Source organism: Microcaecilia unicolor, chromosome 14 (genome assembly GCF_901765095.1).
Source record: "Microcaecilia unicolor chromosome 14, aMicUni1.1, whole genome shotgun sequence".
NCBI classification, from domain to species: Eukaryota; Metazoa; Chordata; class Amphibia; order Gymnophiona; family Siphonopidae; genus Microcaecilia; species Microcaecilia unicolor.
In genome coordinates, this window is record NC_044044.1 from 16,028,820 (window position 1) to 16,045,680 (window position 16,861).

Genomic DNA, 16,861 nt, shown 5'->3' on the forward strand with positions numbered 1-16,861 from the left:
ATTATAAGATAAAGTATAAAGACATTTTTGAGAAAAGGAAAAGTTCTCAGAGTGTTAACTCACCCAAGCGAAGCAGTACACAAAGGTGAATTCTGCTTCTAAGGGTGGACAAGTTTCTCGGTCATAGAACGTCTCCGAGGAAATGTTTTTAAATTTTTTAACATGAGCAATCTAAAACCAGAGCTCCCAAATAGATTGCTTATGTTAAAAAAATTTTTTAAAATTTAAAAACATTTCCTCGGAGACGTTCTATGACCGAGAAACTTGTCCACCCTTAGAAGCAGAATTCACCTTTGTGTACTGCTTTGCTTGGGTGAGTTAACACTCTGAGAACTTTTCCTTTTCTCAAAAATGTCTTTATGCTTTATCTTATAATTTGTGTATATTCTTCGAGGTTGGTTTTCTCACAACCCTTTAGTGTCCAATGTTCCCGTAATAAGCCATATGGGAACAGATTGATGGGAACATCGGACACTAAAGGGTTAAATTGGTACTCCGGTTTGCATGGTATCAGATACAATTTATAGCTGACATGACTGATTGCTATAAAAGATTTTCATTTTATAGGAAGGTAGTGTGAGTTCATGATGTTGTGTGAAACTGTTTTGAATGATCTTCCTGTGTTATCACCGTTGTTGAAGACATGGAGTCTCAATCTAAGGCTTCACTGAAGAGCTAACGTTAATAGACTGCATAGTTATTAATGCTTTCTTCAAGAGGGTGAAAAAGAGAGACATCTGGCAACAGTTGATACTGTGTGCCTCAACGTGTTCCCTTCGTGTTTTAAAAAAAAAAAAAAAATCATGGCAGCCTACTTTCCTCCCAATATTTCCATTATGCCTGCATTATGGAGGAGACAGAATATGTTAAGGGGCTGCTATGGGGTACTTCATTTCTTCAATGGATGTGAGCCTGAGGAGAACTGCAATCTCATAGCCAGATGGTCTCCCATCTTCAGATTCCTAACCCTTCCCTCTTCTCATAATTTTTTCAGCATTGTTCTGTTTAAACATATAAATTCATGCAGTGATAGAGTGGAGAAGATTTGCAAGAAGGTTTAAGAAGGAAAATGGTCCTCTTACGTGTACAGGGACGGTCGAAAGGGAGTGAGGACAAGCAATGTGTATAACGGGGACGAAATGGGACCCTTTTTCTTGCATTTTGACGTGCATATGATCCTTTTCTAACCTCTGGAGAACAGTCGCTGTTACATCATTTGTAAGTGAGGGGTTGCAACTAAATTGTTAAGACTTCAAATTCTGTTTTTTTTTGTTTGTTTGTTTGCCTCCGTTCATTTTCCCAATTGATTTCTGTGGGTTAATGCCTGAAGTATGGGCGAATGTTTCTGGTTTCTTGCTTTCGGATGCAGCTGAAATTAGTGGGAGCACGCTCAGTACAGGCAATCTTCCCAGTTCCAGGCGCTGGCATCATCAGGCCTGCAAGGTTGTGTATTCAAAATAACAATAAAGGGAAGGCGGGGCTAGAGGAAGTGTGCTCCTTGTGTACAGTAATGAAACCAATACCAATAAAGCTTGACAGGTTTGAACAGGGGGCCAGCCTGAAAGAGAATTGTAGGGCCTCTGAGTTTTGGGAGGAAGGGATTGGATTTTTTAAAAAAATAAACCACAGGACGTGATTGTTTTTCTTCACCAAAATAGCCGACTCTAGCTTGGCAATAAGTGTTCCCCAAGTTCTAATTTTGGGTGAATAGAGGCCAAAGAATTAATAATTATACCAGGTTGATCCGTGCATAGAACAGTTTTAAATTCTTGTCTTTCATTGTCTGACTTGTGTTTTACTTCTGCAGTTTTCTTGCTGAAACTTTTTTTTAAATGGGGAAAAGAAAAAAAAAAAGTATTGTTTTCTTGTTTAAAAAAAAATGGTTTTTTGCCTTTTTTTTGTTTTTGTTTTTTTTAACAATGGTCTTTTTGAACACTTTTCTCTCTTTCTCTTTCCACTTCCCCGTTTCCCATATTTTTTTCCTTTTTGTTTTTCATTTTCCTTTTTTTCTTGGTCCCTAGGTCTGCTCACAAAAAAACACGAAGAACCGAAATCAAACAATCCACCACAAGACGAAGGTATTTTTTCTGCATGTTTTAAAACCAATTTTTTTTGTTCTCTGCTTTTTAAAAGAAACCCCCGAAACAAAAACAAATTAAAATCTTGTATTTTTCAGAAAAAAAAAAAGAACATTAAGGAACCAAACACCCCAGCTTCTTGTATTCTTGCAAATCTTTTGGCATTGTGTAATTTTTTTTGTCTTATACACTGACCTTTCTTATTTTTAATTTTTTTGCATTAAAGAAAATTTTAAAAATCCACCCTTTTTTTTTCTTTAAGAATAGGGGCTTTTTGGTGATAATAGGGAATATTAACAGTAGCAACTAAGTTATTTGATGATCCCCTCTTTCCTGATGTTCTGATACTTCCCTGGCTCTTCCTTTCCTCTCTTGTTCTTGCATCTCTACAATGCCCATAGCAACTAGCCGATCATATAATGTTTAACTTTAAAACTGCTGCTCTCAGATTGTGACAGTAGACGGGATAAACAGCAACCACGCCTATTTTTGGATAAAATGCTTACTCTTGGGGTGAAGGGTGTAATTGTAAAGATTTCAGGCTTGGTCTTTTAAGACAGTTCTGCATTAATGCTGGCTTGCTGTTGGGCTGGATGCTCATGGAATGGGCACAGTGATACAGAGCCTGTTACCTCTAGGATTGGGTAGTTCAGAGGACAGACACAGGGACTGGATGGATCGGGAGATGCGTACAGGGATACAGAGACTGTCACCTTTAGAACTGGAGGCTGCCTTAGGGGATGGGCACTGGGATACAGAACCTACCATCTCTAGAACTGGAGGCTTAGGAGATGGGTACTGGGATAGAGAACCTGCCATTTCTAGGTCTGGAGGGTTTTGGAGATGGGCACAGAACCTGCCACCTCTAGAACTGGAGGCTCAGGGGATGGGCATTGGGATACAGAACCTGCCACCTCTAGGACTAGAGAGCTTGGGGATGGGGATGGGCATTGGGATACAGAACCTGTCACCTCTAGAACTGGAGGCTCAGGAGATTGACATTGGGATACAGAACCTGCCATCTCTAGGACTGGAGGCTCAGGAGATCGACATTGGGATACAGAACTTGCCACCTCTAGGACTGGAAGCTCAGAGGATGGGCATTGGGATACAGAACCTGCCACCTCTAGGACTGGAGACCTTGGGGATAGGCACTGGGATACAGAACCTGTCACCTCTAGGACTGGAGACCTTGGGGATAGGCACTGGGATACAGAACCTGTCACCTCTAGGACTGGAGGCTCAGGAGATCGACATTGGGATACAGAACCTACCACCTCTAGGACTGGAAGCTCAGGGGATGGGCATTGGGATACAGAACCTGCCACCTCTAGGACTGGAGAACTTGGGGATGGGCACTGGCATACAGAACCTGCCACCTCTAGGACTGGAGGCTTAGGAGATAGACATTGGGATACAGAACCTGCCACCTCTAGGACTGGAGGCTCAGGGGATGGGCATTGGGTTACAGAACCTGCCACCTCTAGGACTGGAGGCTAGGGGATGGGCACTGGGATAGAGAACCTACCACCTCTAGGACTGGAGGCTAGGGGATGGGCATTGGGATACAGAACCTGCCATCTCTAGGACTGGAGGCTCAGGAGATCGACATTGGGATACAGAACCTGCCACCTCTAGGACTGGAGGCTCAGGGGATGGGCATTGGGTTACAGAACCTGCCACCTCTAGGACTGGAGGCTCAGGGGATGGGCACTGGGATAGAGAACCTATCACCTCTAGGACTGGAGACTCAGGGGATGGGCATTGGGATACAGAACCTGCCATCTCTAGGACTGGAGGCTCAGGAGATTGACATTGGGATACAGAACCTGCCACCTCTAGGACTGGAGACCTTGGGGATGGGCATTGGGATACAGAACCTGCCACCTCTAGGACTGGAGACCTTGGGGATGGGCACTGGGATACAGAACCTACCACCTCTAGGACTGGAGGCTCAGGGGATGGGCACTGGGATAGAGAACCTACCACCTCTAGGACTGGAGGCTCAGGAGATCGACATTGGGATACAGAACTTGCCACCTCTAAAACTGGAGGCTCAGGAGATCGACATTGGGATAGAGAACCTACTACCTCTAGGACTGGAAGCTCAGAGGATGGGCATTGGGATACAGAACCTGCCACCTCTAGGACTGGAGACCTTGGGGATAGGCACTGGGATACAGAACCTGTCACCTCTAGGACTGGAGGCTCAGGAGATTGACATTGGGATACAGAACCTGCCACCTCTAGGACTGGAGACCTTGGGGATGGGCATTGGGATACAGAACCTGCCACCTCTAGGACTGGAGACCTTGGGGATGGGCATTGGGATACAGAACCTGCCACCTCTAGGACTGGAGGCTCAGGGGATGGGCACTGGGATAGAGAACCTACCACCTCTAGGACTGGAGGCTCAGGGGATGGGCACTGGGATAGAGAACCTACCACCTCTAGGACTGGAGGCTCAGGGGATGGGCACTGGGATAGAGAACCTGCCATTTCTAGATCTGGATGGTTTATGAGATGGTCACAGGAGTCCAGAGCCTGTCACGTCTAGGACAGGAGGGCCAGGGGATAATAATATAATGTGGCAGCTTAGTTAGGGAAATGAGGCCAGATTCTCAGGCAGTCTGATGGTGGGAGGAGAGTTTCTAGGGAGCAGTAAGGGTGAGTTCCGAAGAGATTCAGTGTGTCGGTGGCGCAATATTTTAGTGCTTGGAGGCGGTGATGCTCTCCGTTAGCTCGTTAATTAACAGGCACAAGTACAATGGCAGCCTAGGGGGTAAAATAAGCGCTAATTAGATCCATGTGCTGCCTCACAAAATTAATGAGGATGAGAAAATGCAGTGATAGCAGTCTGAAGGTGAGGAAGGCAACAGCTGCGCTGGGGCAGCAGATGTGTGGGGAGGGGGGCATAGGGGAGGAATTCTGCACATAGGCTTGTGTAGATCATAAGAGTTTCTGAGAAAAGCTAAATGCAGAATGTAGAACAGATAAAAAAAAAAATTCACAGTCAGAGATCGACTGACGTAGCAGAACTATATCAACTTAATTAACTGAACAAACTGTCCCCTCAAGAATGGGAGGGGCTCAGGGATACAGGGCCTGTTGCCTCTAGGACTGGAGAACTCAGGAGACAGATGTGGGGATACTGAGACTGTCCCCTCGAGGATGGGCGGGCTCAGAGGACAGGTGCAAGGATATAAGGTCAGTCACTTCTAGGACTGGAGGACTCAGGGGACAGGCGCAGGGACACAGAGGTTGTCACTTGTGGGACTGGAGGGCTTGGCATGGGTGCAGGGACTGTCACCTCGTAGATGGGAGGGCTCAGAGGACAGGTGCAAGGATATAAGGTCAGTCACTTCTAGGACAGGAGGACTCAGGGGACAGGCACAGGGACACAGAGGTTGTCACTTGTGGGACTGGAGGGCTTGGCATGGGTGCAGGGACTGTCACCTAGTAGATGGGAGGGCTCAGAGGACAGGTGCAAGGATATAAGGTCAGTCACTTCTAGGACTGGAGGACTCAGGGGACAGGCGCAGGGACACAGAGGTTGTCACTTGTGGGACTGGGGGGCTTGGCATGGGTGCAGGGATGCAGAGACTGTCACCTCGTAGATGGGAGGGCTCAGAGGACAGGTGCAAGGATATAAGGTCAGTCACTTCTAGGACTGGAGGACTCAGGGGACAGGCGCAGGGACACAGAGGTTGTCACTTGTGGGACTGGAGGGCTTGGCATGGGTGCAGGGATGCAGAGACTGTCACCTCGTAGATGGGAGGGCTCAGAGGACAGGTGCAAGGATATAAGGTCAGTCACTTCTAGGACTGGAGGACTCAGGGGACAGGCGCAGGGACACAGAGGTTGTCACTTGTGGGACTGGAGGGCTTGGCATGGGTGCAGGGATGCAGAGACTGTCACCTCGTAGATGGGAGGGCTCAGAGGACAGGTGCAAGGATATAAGGTCAGTCACTTCTAGGACTGGAGGACTCAGGGGACAGGCGCAGGGACACAGAGGTTGTCACTTGTGGGACTGGGGGGCTTGGCATGGGTGCAGGGATGCAGAGACTGTCACCTCGTAGATGGGAGGGCTCAGAGGACAGGTGCAAGGATATAAGGTCAGTCACTTCTAGGACTGGAGGACTCAGGGGACAGGCGCAGGGACACAGAGGTTGTCACTTGTGGGACTGGAGGGCTTGGCATGGGTGCAGGGATGCAGAGACTGTCACCTCGTAGATGGGAGGGCTCAGAGGACAGGTGCAAGGATATAAGGTCAGTCACTTCTAGGACTGGAGGACTCAGGGGACAGGCGCAGGGACACAGAGGTTGTCACTTGTGGACTGGAGGGCTTGGCATGGGTGCAGGGATGCAGAGACTGTCACCTCGTAGATGGGAGGGCTCAGAGGACAGGTGCAAGGATATAAGGTCAGTCACTTCTAGGACTGGAGGACTCAGGGGACAGGCGCAGGGACACAGAGGTTGTCACTTGTGGGACTGGAGGGCTTGGCATGGGTGCAGGGATGCAGAGACTGTCACCTCGTAGATGGGAGGGCTCAGAGGACAGGTGCAAGGATATAAGGTCAGTCACTTCTAGGACTGGAGGACTCAGGGGACAGGCGCAGGGACACAGAGGTTGTCACTTGTGGGACTGGAGGGCTTGGCATGGGTGCAGGGATGCAGAGACTGTCACCTCGTAGATGGGAGGGCTCAGAGGACAGGTGCAAGGATATAAGGTCAGTCACTTCTAGGACTGGAGGACTCAGGGGACAGGCGCAGGGACACAGAGGTTGTCACTTGTGGGACTGGAGGGCTTGGCATGGGTGCAGGGACTGTCACCTAGTAGATGGGAGGGCTCAGAGGACAGGTGCAAGGATATAAGGTCAGTCACTTCTAGGACTGGAGGACTCAGGGGACAAGCTAAAGGATACAGAGCCTGTCTCCTCTAGGTCTGGAAGACTCAGGAGACAGGTGTGGGGATACAAGCCCTTCCACCACTTAAAGGCTAGGGATATGGAGCATGACTCCTCTGGGACTGGGGGGGGGGGGGGGCTTAAGGGATGGGCACAGCGACACAGAGACTCACCTCTAGGACTGAAAGGCTCAAGAGAAAGGTGCAGGGATACAGAGAATGTCACCTAAGGGACGGGAGGGCTCAGGGGAATGGTGCAGGGATACAGAACCTGTCACCTCTAAGACCGGAGAGCTTGAAGGATGAGAACAGATGCTTTTTGACTGTTTCATTTGTCTCCCGGTGGCCTGGACTTATTCATACAGCAGAGGGGGAGGGGGAGTGCGGTAGATTATGGATGAAGAGCAGGAGGCAGAGATGCCATGGCCAGCTGCTCAGAAAACTTTTATAATGTGGGCAGCGAATTCACTGCCCACCACCTTACGTCCATTCTGGAGGAAGGCCCAGATGCTTGCCATGTTTCACGGGACAGCTGAGTGTCAGCTGTTTATGGCTGGGTCAAACAATCTCTCCCTCTACCATGACCCTCAGGACTTCAGGTGTGTAGAAGTGACCGGGGCCGCCTATGAACAATTATTCCTGGCCTGCTTCCCCTCACCCCAGTGGTTCTCAAGTGGAGGAGTAGCCTAGTGGTTGGTGCAGTGTGGCCTGAAAACCAGGGGAGCAGCTCCTTGTGACTCTGGGCAAATCACTTAACCCTCCATTGTCCCAGGTACAAAATAAGTATTATGAACTGCTCTGATTGTAACCACAGGAAAGCAATATATCAAATCCCATCCCCCTTCCCTTCCTTGGGACGTACCCAGTCAGTCAGGGTATCAACCTTTACTTCACTTTGCTTTGACTGTGTTCTCCGTAGAGGTTTCCTCCCTTTTTGCTGCTTTGTTGCACTGGGATACTGCACAGGAGCAATGGACGGAGAAACCCAGGAAGCGTCTTTCGAACAGCAAAGAACACCTTTGCTTCCTGGGTTTCTCCATCCATTGCTCCTGTGCAGTATCCCAGTGCAACAAAAAGGGAGGGAAGGGGGGGGGATGGGATTTGATATATTGCTTTCCTGTGGTTACAAATACCTTGGCTGACGGGGGTCCCCAACCCCTGCCAGTTGAAGACTTCATCCAGCGCTGGTCTCCGGTGCCGCCACACTGCCTGCCCTGCTCTCTCTCTTCCCCTCACATCTGGTACACTCTAAAAGGAGCGTGCCCGACATGAGGGGAAGAGAGAGTAGGGCAGACAATGCTGCGGGACGAATGCTGGACAAAGTCTTCAGATGGTGGGGGATGGGGACCTCCGCCAGCCAACAAGGGTCCCAGAGCAAATTTGGGGGAACCTAGGCCCCCGTGGCCCAGTGGCGTTCCTAGGGGGGGGGACGGTGGGTGCGGTCTGCCACGGGTGCACGCCGCTGGGGGGGGGGGGTGCCGCATGCCTGTCCGCTACGTTCGTTCTGTGCTCCCTCTGCCCCAGAACAGGTTACTTCCTGTTCCGGGGCAGAGGGAGCATGGAAACGAACGAAGCGGACAGGCACGCGGCACCCCCCCAGGGCGGCGTGCACCCGGGGGGGGGGGGGTCCTTCACCAGGGGGGTGTCCTTTCGCGGGGGGGGGGGGGGTGTCACGCTGCACCCGGGGGGGGGGGGGCGCATCGGCGATCCGCCCCGGGTGTCAGCCCCCCCTAGGAACGCCACTGCCGTGGCCTTACCTAGCTACACCACTGCCTCGAACAGCACCTTGTTCCTCATTAAAGATGGAATTTTTCTTGGTAATGTTGTCATTGCAGGAATGCTAGCTGGTTTCGGTACAACTCTGTATTTGGCAAAGAAGAACCCATCCCCCCCCCCCCAATTGGTTTAATAAGGTACTGTTGCCAGTCACAAGAATAACCTTTGTCTTTCAAAAGAATTTTGGTGACCCCTGAGGCAGGCAGTTGTATCCGCTGAAACACGGCCCACGTCAGGTCAAGTGTGTCTGCTGCCTTCAATAAAGTTTCCTGAGCAACATTCCCTTCATTGGCAGGTCCTTGTGTCAACCTCGACTTCCCTTTGGTTTGACACTATCCCAGTGCAGGCATGGACCAGAGGAGGGGGGGCTTTTGTTAACTATTTAAGAAAGCAGGATCATTAGCTGAAACACACAGATCAGCTAATTTCCTCAGGTCACACTCTCATCGACTCTATACCTGGATTCTATATAGGTTACTCAAAGTTTGGCGCACAATTCTGGGCCCGATGCCCCAGATGTGCATGCAAACTCATTAGTCAACCGGGTGCTAACAACCAATTGCTGGCATTGATTGGAGCTGATTGGCGCTTAGTTTGCACCAATGTGGATTCACGTGCACATCTGCCCTACTCACTATTCTATAATGCCAGATGCTCAAAGGGTCTCGCATGCAACCTAAAAGGGGTTGTGGCCACGGGAGGGGCATGGGTGGGTCAAGGGTCTGTGTTATAGAATGCCGGGGTTACGCGCCCACCGTTTCAGCTGGAGTAAGTCCTCAGGCCCAAAGTTGGTCATGGGAATCCGCTCTAAGCGCTATTCGGTAAAGGGTACCGAAATTTGAGCACCATTTACAGAATCCGGCCCTATGTGAGCTCAGGGGGGGGGGGGGGGGAGTAAGCCATTTTAGATCCTTGTACCTGAACCCTAATTCCGAGGCTGTCGCTGATTGCATGGTGGACAAGTCACTTTGGGGCAGTGGCGTAGCCAAGGGTGGGCCTGGGTGGGCCCAGACACACCTATGATGTGGCTGGCAGGGATCCCTAAGCCCCACTAGCCGAAAACTCCCAACTACTGGCCCTTCATATCTTGTAAATAACAGATCTTCACCTGCAGCGAGCAGTGACTGATACATACTGCACGCACCGGCCCCGCAGCCTTCCCTCTGATATATTTCCGCTTATGCAGAAACAGGAAGTTGCATCAGAGGGAAGGCTGCGGGGCCAACATGAGCAGTGTGTATTAGTTGCTGCTCGCTGCTGGTGAACATCTGCAGTTTAAAAAATGTGCAGGGTTGGGGGAATGTTTGAGAGACCGTATGGCATGCAGGCGAGAGAGGGAGAGCCCAAATCTTCCGCCCACCCACCTTGGGCCCAGGCCCACCCAAAATTGGGTGTCTGGCTACGCCCCTGCTTTTTGGGGTGCTTTTTCCAAGGTGCGCTAACAGATTTAGCATGCACTAAATGATAAGATGCTCGTAGGAATTAAATAGGCGTCTTATCATTTAGCAAGCGCTAAATCTGTTAGCTCACCTTAGTGAAAGGACCCCTTTATCTCCTGATATCTCATTTGGAATAACCCGTTTCTGTCAGTGACTTTGTGTAATCTTGAAAGAGTCACGTGGTGAAGGCGGTTAGCTTGGCAGAGTTTAAAAAGGGGTTAGACGGTTTCCTAAAGGACAAGTCCATAAACCACTACTAAATGGACTTGGAAAAAATCCACAATTCCAGGAATAACAAGTATAGACTGTTTGTACGTTTGGGAAGCTTGCCAGGTGCCCTTGGCCTGGACTGACCGCTGTCGTGGACAGGATGCTGGGCTCGATGGACCCTTGGTCTTTTCCCAGTGTGGCATTACTTATGTACTTATGTACTTATATCCTTGGACCTCGATTCTAATCAACAACTCCCTCAATGATTGGGTGACCTCAGAGAAAAATCACTCTATTCCCCCCCCTTCCCTGCGTCAGTTCAGTTGGCTTTAATTAAATGTCAACAGCAATAACCTTCTGGTTACCTTTAGAAGCTGCTAGAAAGTGCCGAGTGTACCATGACCTTCACCTTGGAGGTGGCCTGCACTGTGCATAGTGACCAATAGCCACAAAGCTGCTTAGTTGGGAAGAGGTCGTGTGTGTGGGCAAAAGACATGACCAACTGACTCAGTCCCCATCTGCTACAAATCTGCCCCTGGGGTCAGGAGCTGACCTTCACTAAGTGAAAAGAGCCAGGGGCAGAGGGCCAAAGAATCAAGAGGCAGGGCCTCTGAGAAAAAGATTCATTAGCGTTCGGTTTCGTCTAATTAATGCATTTTATCCTCACGAAATTAATTAGTCTTCTCGTTTCTATAGCAATGCTTGAGGGCTGTACTCATCAAGAGACCTAGAAAGAAAATTATATACATATATGTAGATGCAAACGTTATTTTAATTTTGCTTGTGGGGAAAAGGGAGGTTAGTGAGGAAATTTGTAATGTGGGTTTAATCCTGGTAGCACTGTCTGTCTTAGTGCCTTCTCCTTAAAACGACTCAGCCAGGGTTGCGATCCAGGTGACGGAAGGCGGAGTGAAACCCTAGCCCAAACCTCCACCCTGCTTAACCCCACTGGCTTTGCCCTCTTTCCCCACAAATGCATTTTGAAGCTATAGTCCTTGATAGTGTGTTTTTTTTTTTTTAGCAAAAAAGGGGCCGGTATTCAATTGCCAGGCCACCCTTCAGGGGTGGTGGTGATCACTGAGGGACCCACCCCACAATAGCCAGGCCCCCTTGCAACCGGTCACAGAATCTCTGACAAGGCAGAATTGGTGTGTAGAGTCTGAGCACTTTCATTAAAACTTGGGGACCGTGGGCCAATTTTAGTAGACAATGGAAAGGGTGCCGATACACAGGAACCCCAAGTACCTCCTCAAAAAAAGCCTTGGTCCTTGGTTTTGTCAGAGCAAGGAGCATCATAATATAATCTTGAAGGTCCACAAACCAGCCTGGTTTTCAGGTTATTCCTAAGGACACAGGAGGATTCTAGTGTGACACTCGTGTCTTCAGGTTGGGTATAAGATTTTGTTACTCATAGGCAGAACTGGAAAATGTATGGTGGGAGGGGCAGGGGAGGAGGGGTGTCAAGCTGAGTATTTAGCACCTTCAAAATTTAACTCCTTAGGCAGATGCCTACAGATGCCAAGTTACCCAGTTCCGGGCAGGAGACATTTTGGCCAGGAACGTCAAATACTGTTTGAGCCGTGGGGGAATGCCCATTTTACTCAACAGAATTTTTGAACTGCAGAAAGAAATTGACTAGATCTCATTGCTGGATGTTTGAAAATTTGAGCATTAGGTTTGAGACTCCCCATTAAGGTAACATGTGCTCCTGAAGCAGACGCAAGCCAAAATGTGGCCACGTCGGGCAGGGGCGTAGCTGTGGGGGGGGGGGGGCCACGGGGGCCTGGGCCCCTGCAAATTTCATTCGGGCCCCTGGTTTGGCTGGCGAGGGTCCCCAACCCCCGCCATCTGAAGCTTTCTTCAGCGCGGTCTACGACGCAGCCGCCTTCGCTGCCTGCCCCCTGCTCTTCTTTCTTCTTGCTCCTCCTGTGCATGCTGACGCTCAGACAGGCAGCGAATGTGGCTGTGCCAGAGACCGCTCAGCACCAGCGTGCACAGGAGGAGCTGAAAACGGTAACGGAATTAAAAAATGCGTGGGATAAACCCAAAGGAATTCTGTTTAGAAGAAATGGATCCAAAGAAGCTTAGCAGAGATTAGGTAGCAACACCAGTAACTGGAATCAAAGCCAGTACTGCGCAGACTTCTACGGTCTGTGCCCTGATCGTGGCTGGACAGATTCAGCCCATTTGTACCATATGGTTCACATAACATAGCTTCTTCCAGTTGTCTTTGAGCAAAAATGATATATTCTCTAGTTATTGGTCATAAGGCCATACGGGCTGATTTTCAAAGCACTTAGACTTACGAAGTTCCATAGGTTACTCTGTCACTTTGAAAGTCTAAGTTCTTTGAAAATATGCCTCTCTGTCACTGCTCAATTGAAAATGATTGAGTTGTCATTGTGATTTGGTTTGAAATAGAATATCAAATTTACATGTTACCTAGTCTTATTATTTGTAACTTTTAGATCTAATTTTTGTCTGTTTTTATGAATTTTGTATTTACTGTCTTATGTTGTTTTATGTTATGTTATTACCAAGTGACTACAAACCATGATGACCAGCAGGGCCTATGGCCAATAACATGAATGAGAGTATGACATCACCCTATTCCTCTATGACCAATTGTCCACTGAATTTTATAACCAACTATCCTAGGACTAAAACTCCTAAAACCATTACAGATAGTGCGGATCTACTTTACCGCCTTCTGTTTAGGTGACCATAGATTCATCTGTGCTACCTGCGTTGGTGACGGTGAATGGTAAGTTAACAAGCGCTAACTGCAAGGTCAAATCCATTTGCATTCTGGGTCCATTTTATGGCCCCGTAACAGTTTACGCAGCTAGCACGTTAATTAACGTGCCAACAGTCAGGGCCGCCGAGAGACTGACCGCCGCCACTCCCCCCCCCCCCCGAGGCCACCAGCCCCTCAGTCCGCCACCAGGCCAGGCCCCCTGCATTGAAATCACAGCGCCTCTCACCTCCCTGTGAAAGTGCTGCAGGCAGCAGCAGATCGCCTCCCTTCGGGCCTCCTTCCTTCCCTGTGTCCCGCCCTCGTGGAAGTTACGTCAGACGAGGGCGGGACACAGGGAGGGAAAGAGGCCCGAAGGGAGGCGATCTGCTGCTGCCTGCAGCGCTTTCACACAGAGGTGAGAGGCGCTGTGATTTCAATGCAGGGGGCCCGGCCCAGAGGCAGATGGTCGACGATGGAGCCGAGGGCGGGCGGGTGGGACTGCGGCGCCGGGACCCCCTTGGAGGCCCAGGCCCGGGGAATTTTGTCCCTCCTGCACCCCCCCCCCCTCTCGGCGGCCCTGCCAAGAGTGCATTTTTCTAGCAAAAAAGGTGCCGGTACTCAAATGCTAGGTCACCCTTCAGGGGTGGGGTGATCACTGTGGGACCCACCCCAAAATAGCCAGGCCCCCTGCAACAAGTCACAAATCTATGACAAGGCAGAATCGGTATGTAGAGCCTGAGCTCTTTCATTAATATTTGGGGGTCCCTGCAGTGGCGATCCTAGGTCAGCTGCCACCCGGGGTGGATCGCCGCTGCGCACCCCCCCCCCCTCGGGTGCAGCGGTGTCCGTCCCCCCAGGGTGCAGCACGACACCCCCTCCTGCGCAATGACACCCCCCTCCCCGGCGCATCAAGCCCCCCCCCCCCCCGGGTGAATTCTTGGCTGCTGGAAGATGCAGAGAGCAGCCGCGCGCCTGTCGGCTCCACTGGCTCCCTGCTCCCTCTGCCCCGGAACAGGAAGTAACCTGTTCCGGGGCAGAGGGAGCAGGGAACCAGCGGAGCCAACAGGCGCGCGGCTGCTCTCTGCACCCTTCAGCAGCGTGCACCCAGGACGGACCGCTCCCACCTCCCCACCCTTGCTACGCCACTGGGTCCCTGGGTCAATTTTAGCAGACAATGGAAAAGGTGCCGGTACTCAGTACCCCCCAAGTACCCCCTCAAAAAAAGCCCTGCGTGCCAATGAAGTAATGCTTATTGTAGCTGTGCACTGAGTTACCGCACTGCTTCACACATTAACCCCCTCGTTCTTGAACAGGAGGCCTAAATTTAACGTGCCATTTGGGGACATAAATACAGAGAGTAAATGGCAGGTAGCGCATCAAAAACCTAGGGGCCATTTTACTGCCATGTGGAAACCCAGAACTTCTGCTGGCCCAACGCTGCCGCTGGCTTTAGTTCCGCCTCAAACGCACGCCATTTCCGGCGCTAAGGGAAATAATTCCATATTTTTCTAGTAGGCACTAACCTAGCGGTAATCAGGCAGTTACACGCACTGCCCGGTTACAGCAGGAGCCTTTACCGCCATCTCAGTGGCTGGCGGTAAGTGTTGCCCTCCCCCCCCCCCCACATGGCCATGCGGTACGAATAATCTTACCGCATGACCATGTCCTTTTTAGGGTTTTTTTAACCGCTGCAGTAAAAAGGGCCCTGGTGTATGGCAAAAATGGCCCCCGCCGCTACTTCAGGGCCCTAAAGGTCCCCGTAGTGCGTAATTGGAAGGGGAGCATTCACAGTGCAGGGGCATAGGCTTATCACAGGTGTAGCTGGCTAGGGGTTGCGGCGGCCATTTTGTGGTCAGACCTGCAACGGGCAGGAGTGAGTGGGCATCACTCCTGCCTGTAGGACCCCCATGGACTTTGAGGTAGGTCCCTGGGGGGGGGGGGGGGGCTACAGGGATGGGATGGGTGAGCCCAACCTAGTTTTAACCACATTGCATCCATGGACTAGTCGTTCTTGCTTTTCTTGGGGGAAATCGAAACTACAAGTCCCAGCATGCAATACGGAAATACGTAAACCAATCTTAGTCTGTCTGGGCTGACCTGTTTAAGGGGGGGGGGGGGGGGGGGTCATGTTATATCTGATGGCAGATAAAGTTGCAGTAGGCTCAAGAGTCACCTGACAGGATTGATCCAGTTCTGGGTTTACCCCTTTGCAAGCAGGATCTTATAGCTATGATTTTCCAATTGCATTCCTTAAAAAAAAAAATGCATGACTACAAATCCCTGCATTCAATGGGGCAGGCCCTGAGACTGGATCACTCCTAACGGCAGACGACGATGAAGCTCTGGTTGATCATGCAGTTGCCGAGCACAGTAGCAGGATGGCGCCTTGTGATCCTCTTCATGCTCTCCAGTTATTTGTGGTTGGGGAGAGAGACCCTCCCCCCCTCCTCATTTCTCCTATGCTGGAGTCTCTGTAGAGAGTTCTATAGTACCCTTGATGCACATCCCCCATCCTCCCCTTCTTAATCCCTTGTTTTATTTCCATCTCTGAATGCATTCCTATATATTGACGACTGATATTACCTTGTCCCCCATTTTCTGTACCCCTGCCCCTACCTTTGTTCCCCTCCTCCTTTTCCACAGATATTCGAGACAGTGGGAAGAAGCCGGTGATGCTGTTCCTCCACGGCGGCTCCTACATGGAGGGAACGGGCAACATGTTTGACGGAAGCGTGTTGGCGGCTTACGGCAACGTCATCGTAATCACCATGAACTACCGCCTCGGGGTACTAGGTAAGTAAGGTCAGCGATAAAATCAGCTTGTGGATGAGAGCTTGAGATGGGGGTGGGGGGGGGGGGGGTATGAGGCTTACAACTGCAGTCCCAGGTTCTAATCTACTTCTGCCACCAATATCTCTATGTGACCCAGTGCTAAGAGCACAGAGCTATGACACCTGTTGACACCATTTCTAATCCCTTCCACCAGGGACCAACTCCAGCCTGAGAAGCACTTGAATCCCCTGACAGTGAAGAGTGTGACTCCTTTGCTCTGAGGGCCTTTGCTATCTTAATTGCATCTTTGTAGGCGTCTGTGATGAGAGAGCAGGAAAAAAATGAACTAGCCTGGGATGTCTCGCAAGAGAGGTCTAGACTAACATTGACCTGTAGACAGTTGACCTGCCTGTGCTGAATCTTACCCTCTTCTCAACACAAAACAAAGAAGGAAAAAAACCTCGACAGATGGAAACGAACCACAGAACAAACAAAAAGTGGAGCCAAACAGTCAAATATTGGAACCAGATGATTCTTTTGTTGCCAGTATCCAAAGAACCCGACACAGCTGTGTTTCGGCATAAAAATATGCCTGCATCAGAGGGTCAAAGGAAAATCTTGTTTACAGATGACAGTGGAAGGAATCAGTAACTGGTTCTTAATTCTAATGCTCCTCAGCAAAGTGACTGATGTCCCGCTCAAATGGGACGCTCTGCTCACAGATTCAGAGACGGGGTTCTTTGGATACTGGCAATGAAAGAATTATCTGGTTGACTCCACTTTTTGTTTCTTCTGTAGTTCTTCCTCTCTCATCACATACTCTCTAATTCTCTAAAGTCACTTGGCCAAGTGCGCAATTAGCGTGCAAATTGGTGCGCACAACTTATAGAATAAGGTCAGTTTTACACATAACTTAATTTACTAATTAGATGCCTTAACAATC

General features: G+C 50.0%; 1 protein-coding gene across 7 annotated transcripts in view; it reads left to right on the top strand.

Moving 5' to 3' along the window:
- Window positions 1-16,861, top strand: part of LOC115457495 (neuroligin-2-like) — a 118,080-nt gene that overhangs the window by 73,210 nt on the left and 28,009 nt on the right. For 3 of the 7 annotated variants that reach the window (XM_030186924.1, XM_030186925.1, XM_030186923.1), the window contains one exon: window positions 15,790-15,939. In XM_030186924.1, coding sequence (XP_030042784.1) covers window positions 15,790-15,939 — 150 coding nt within the window. Of the gene's footprint in view, window positions 1-2,021; window positions 2,079-15,789; window positions 15,940-16,861 lie in introns of all 7 variants that reach the window. The other 4 variants (XM_030186922.1, XM_030186921.1, XM_030186927.1 and 1 more) reach the window with 3 other exon arrangements.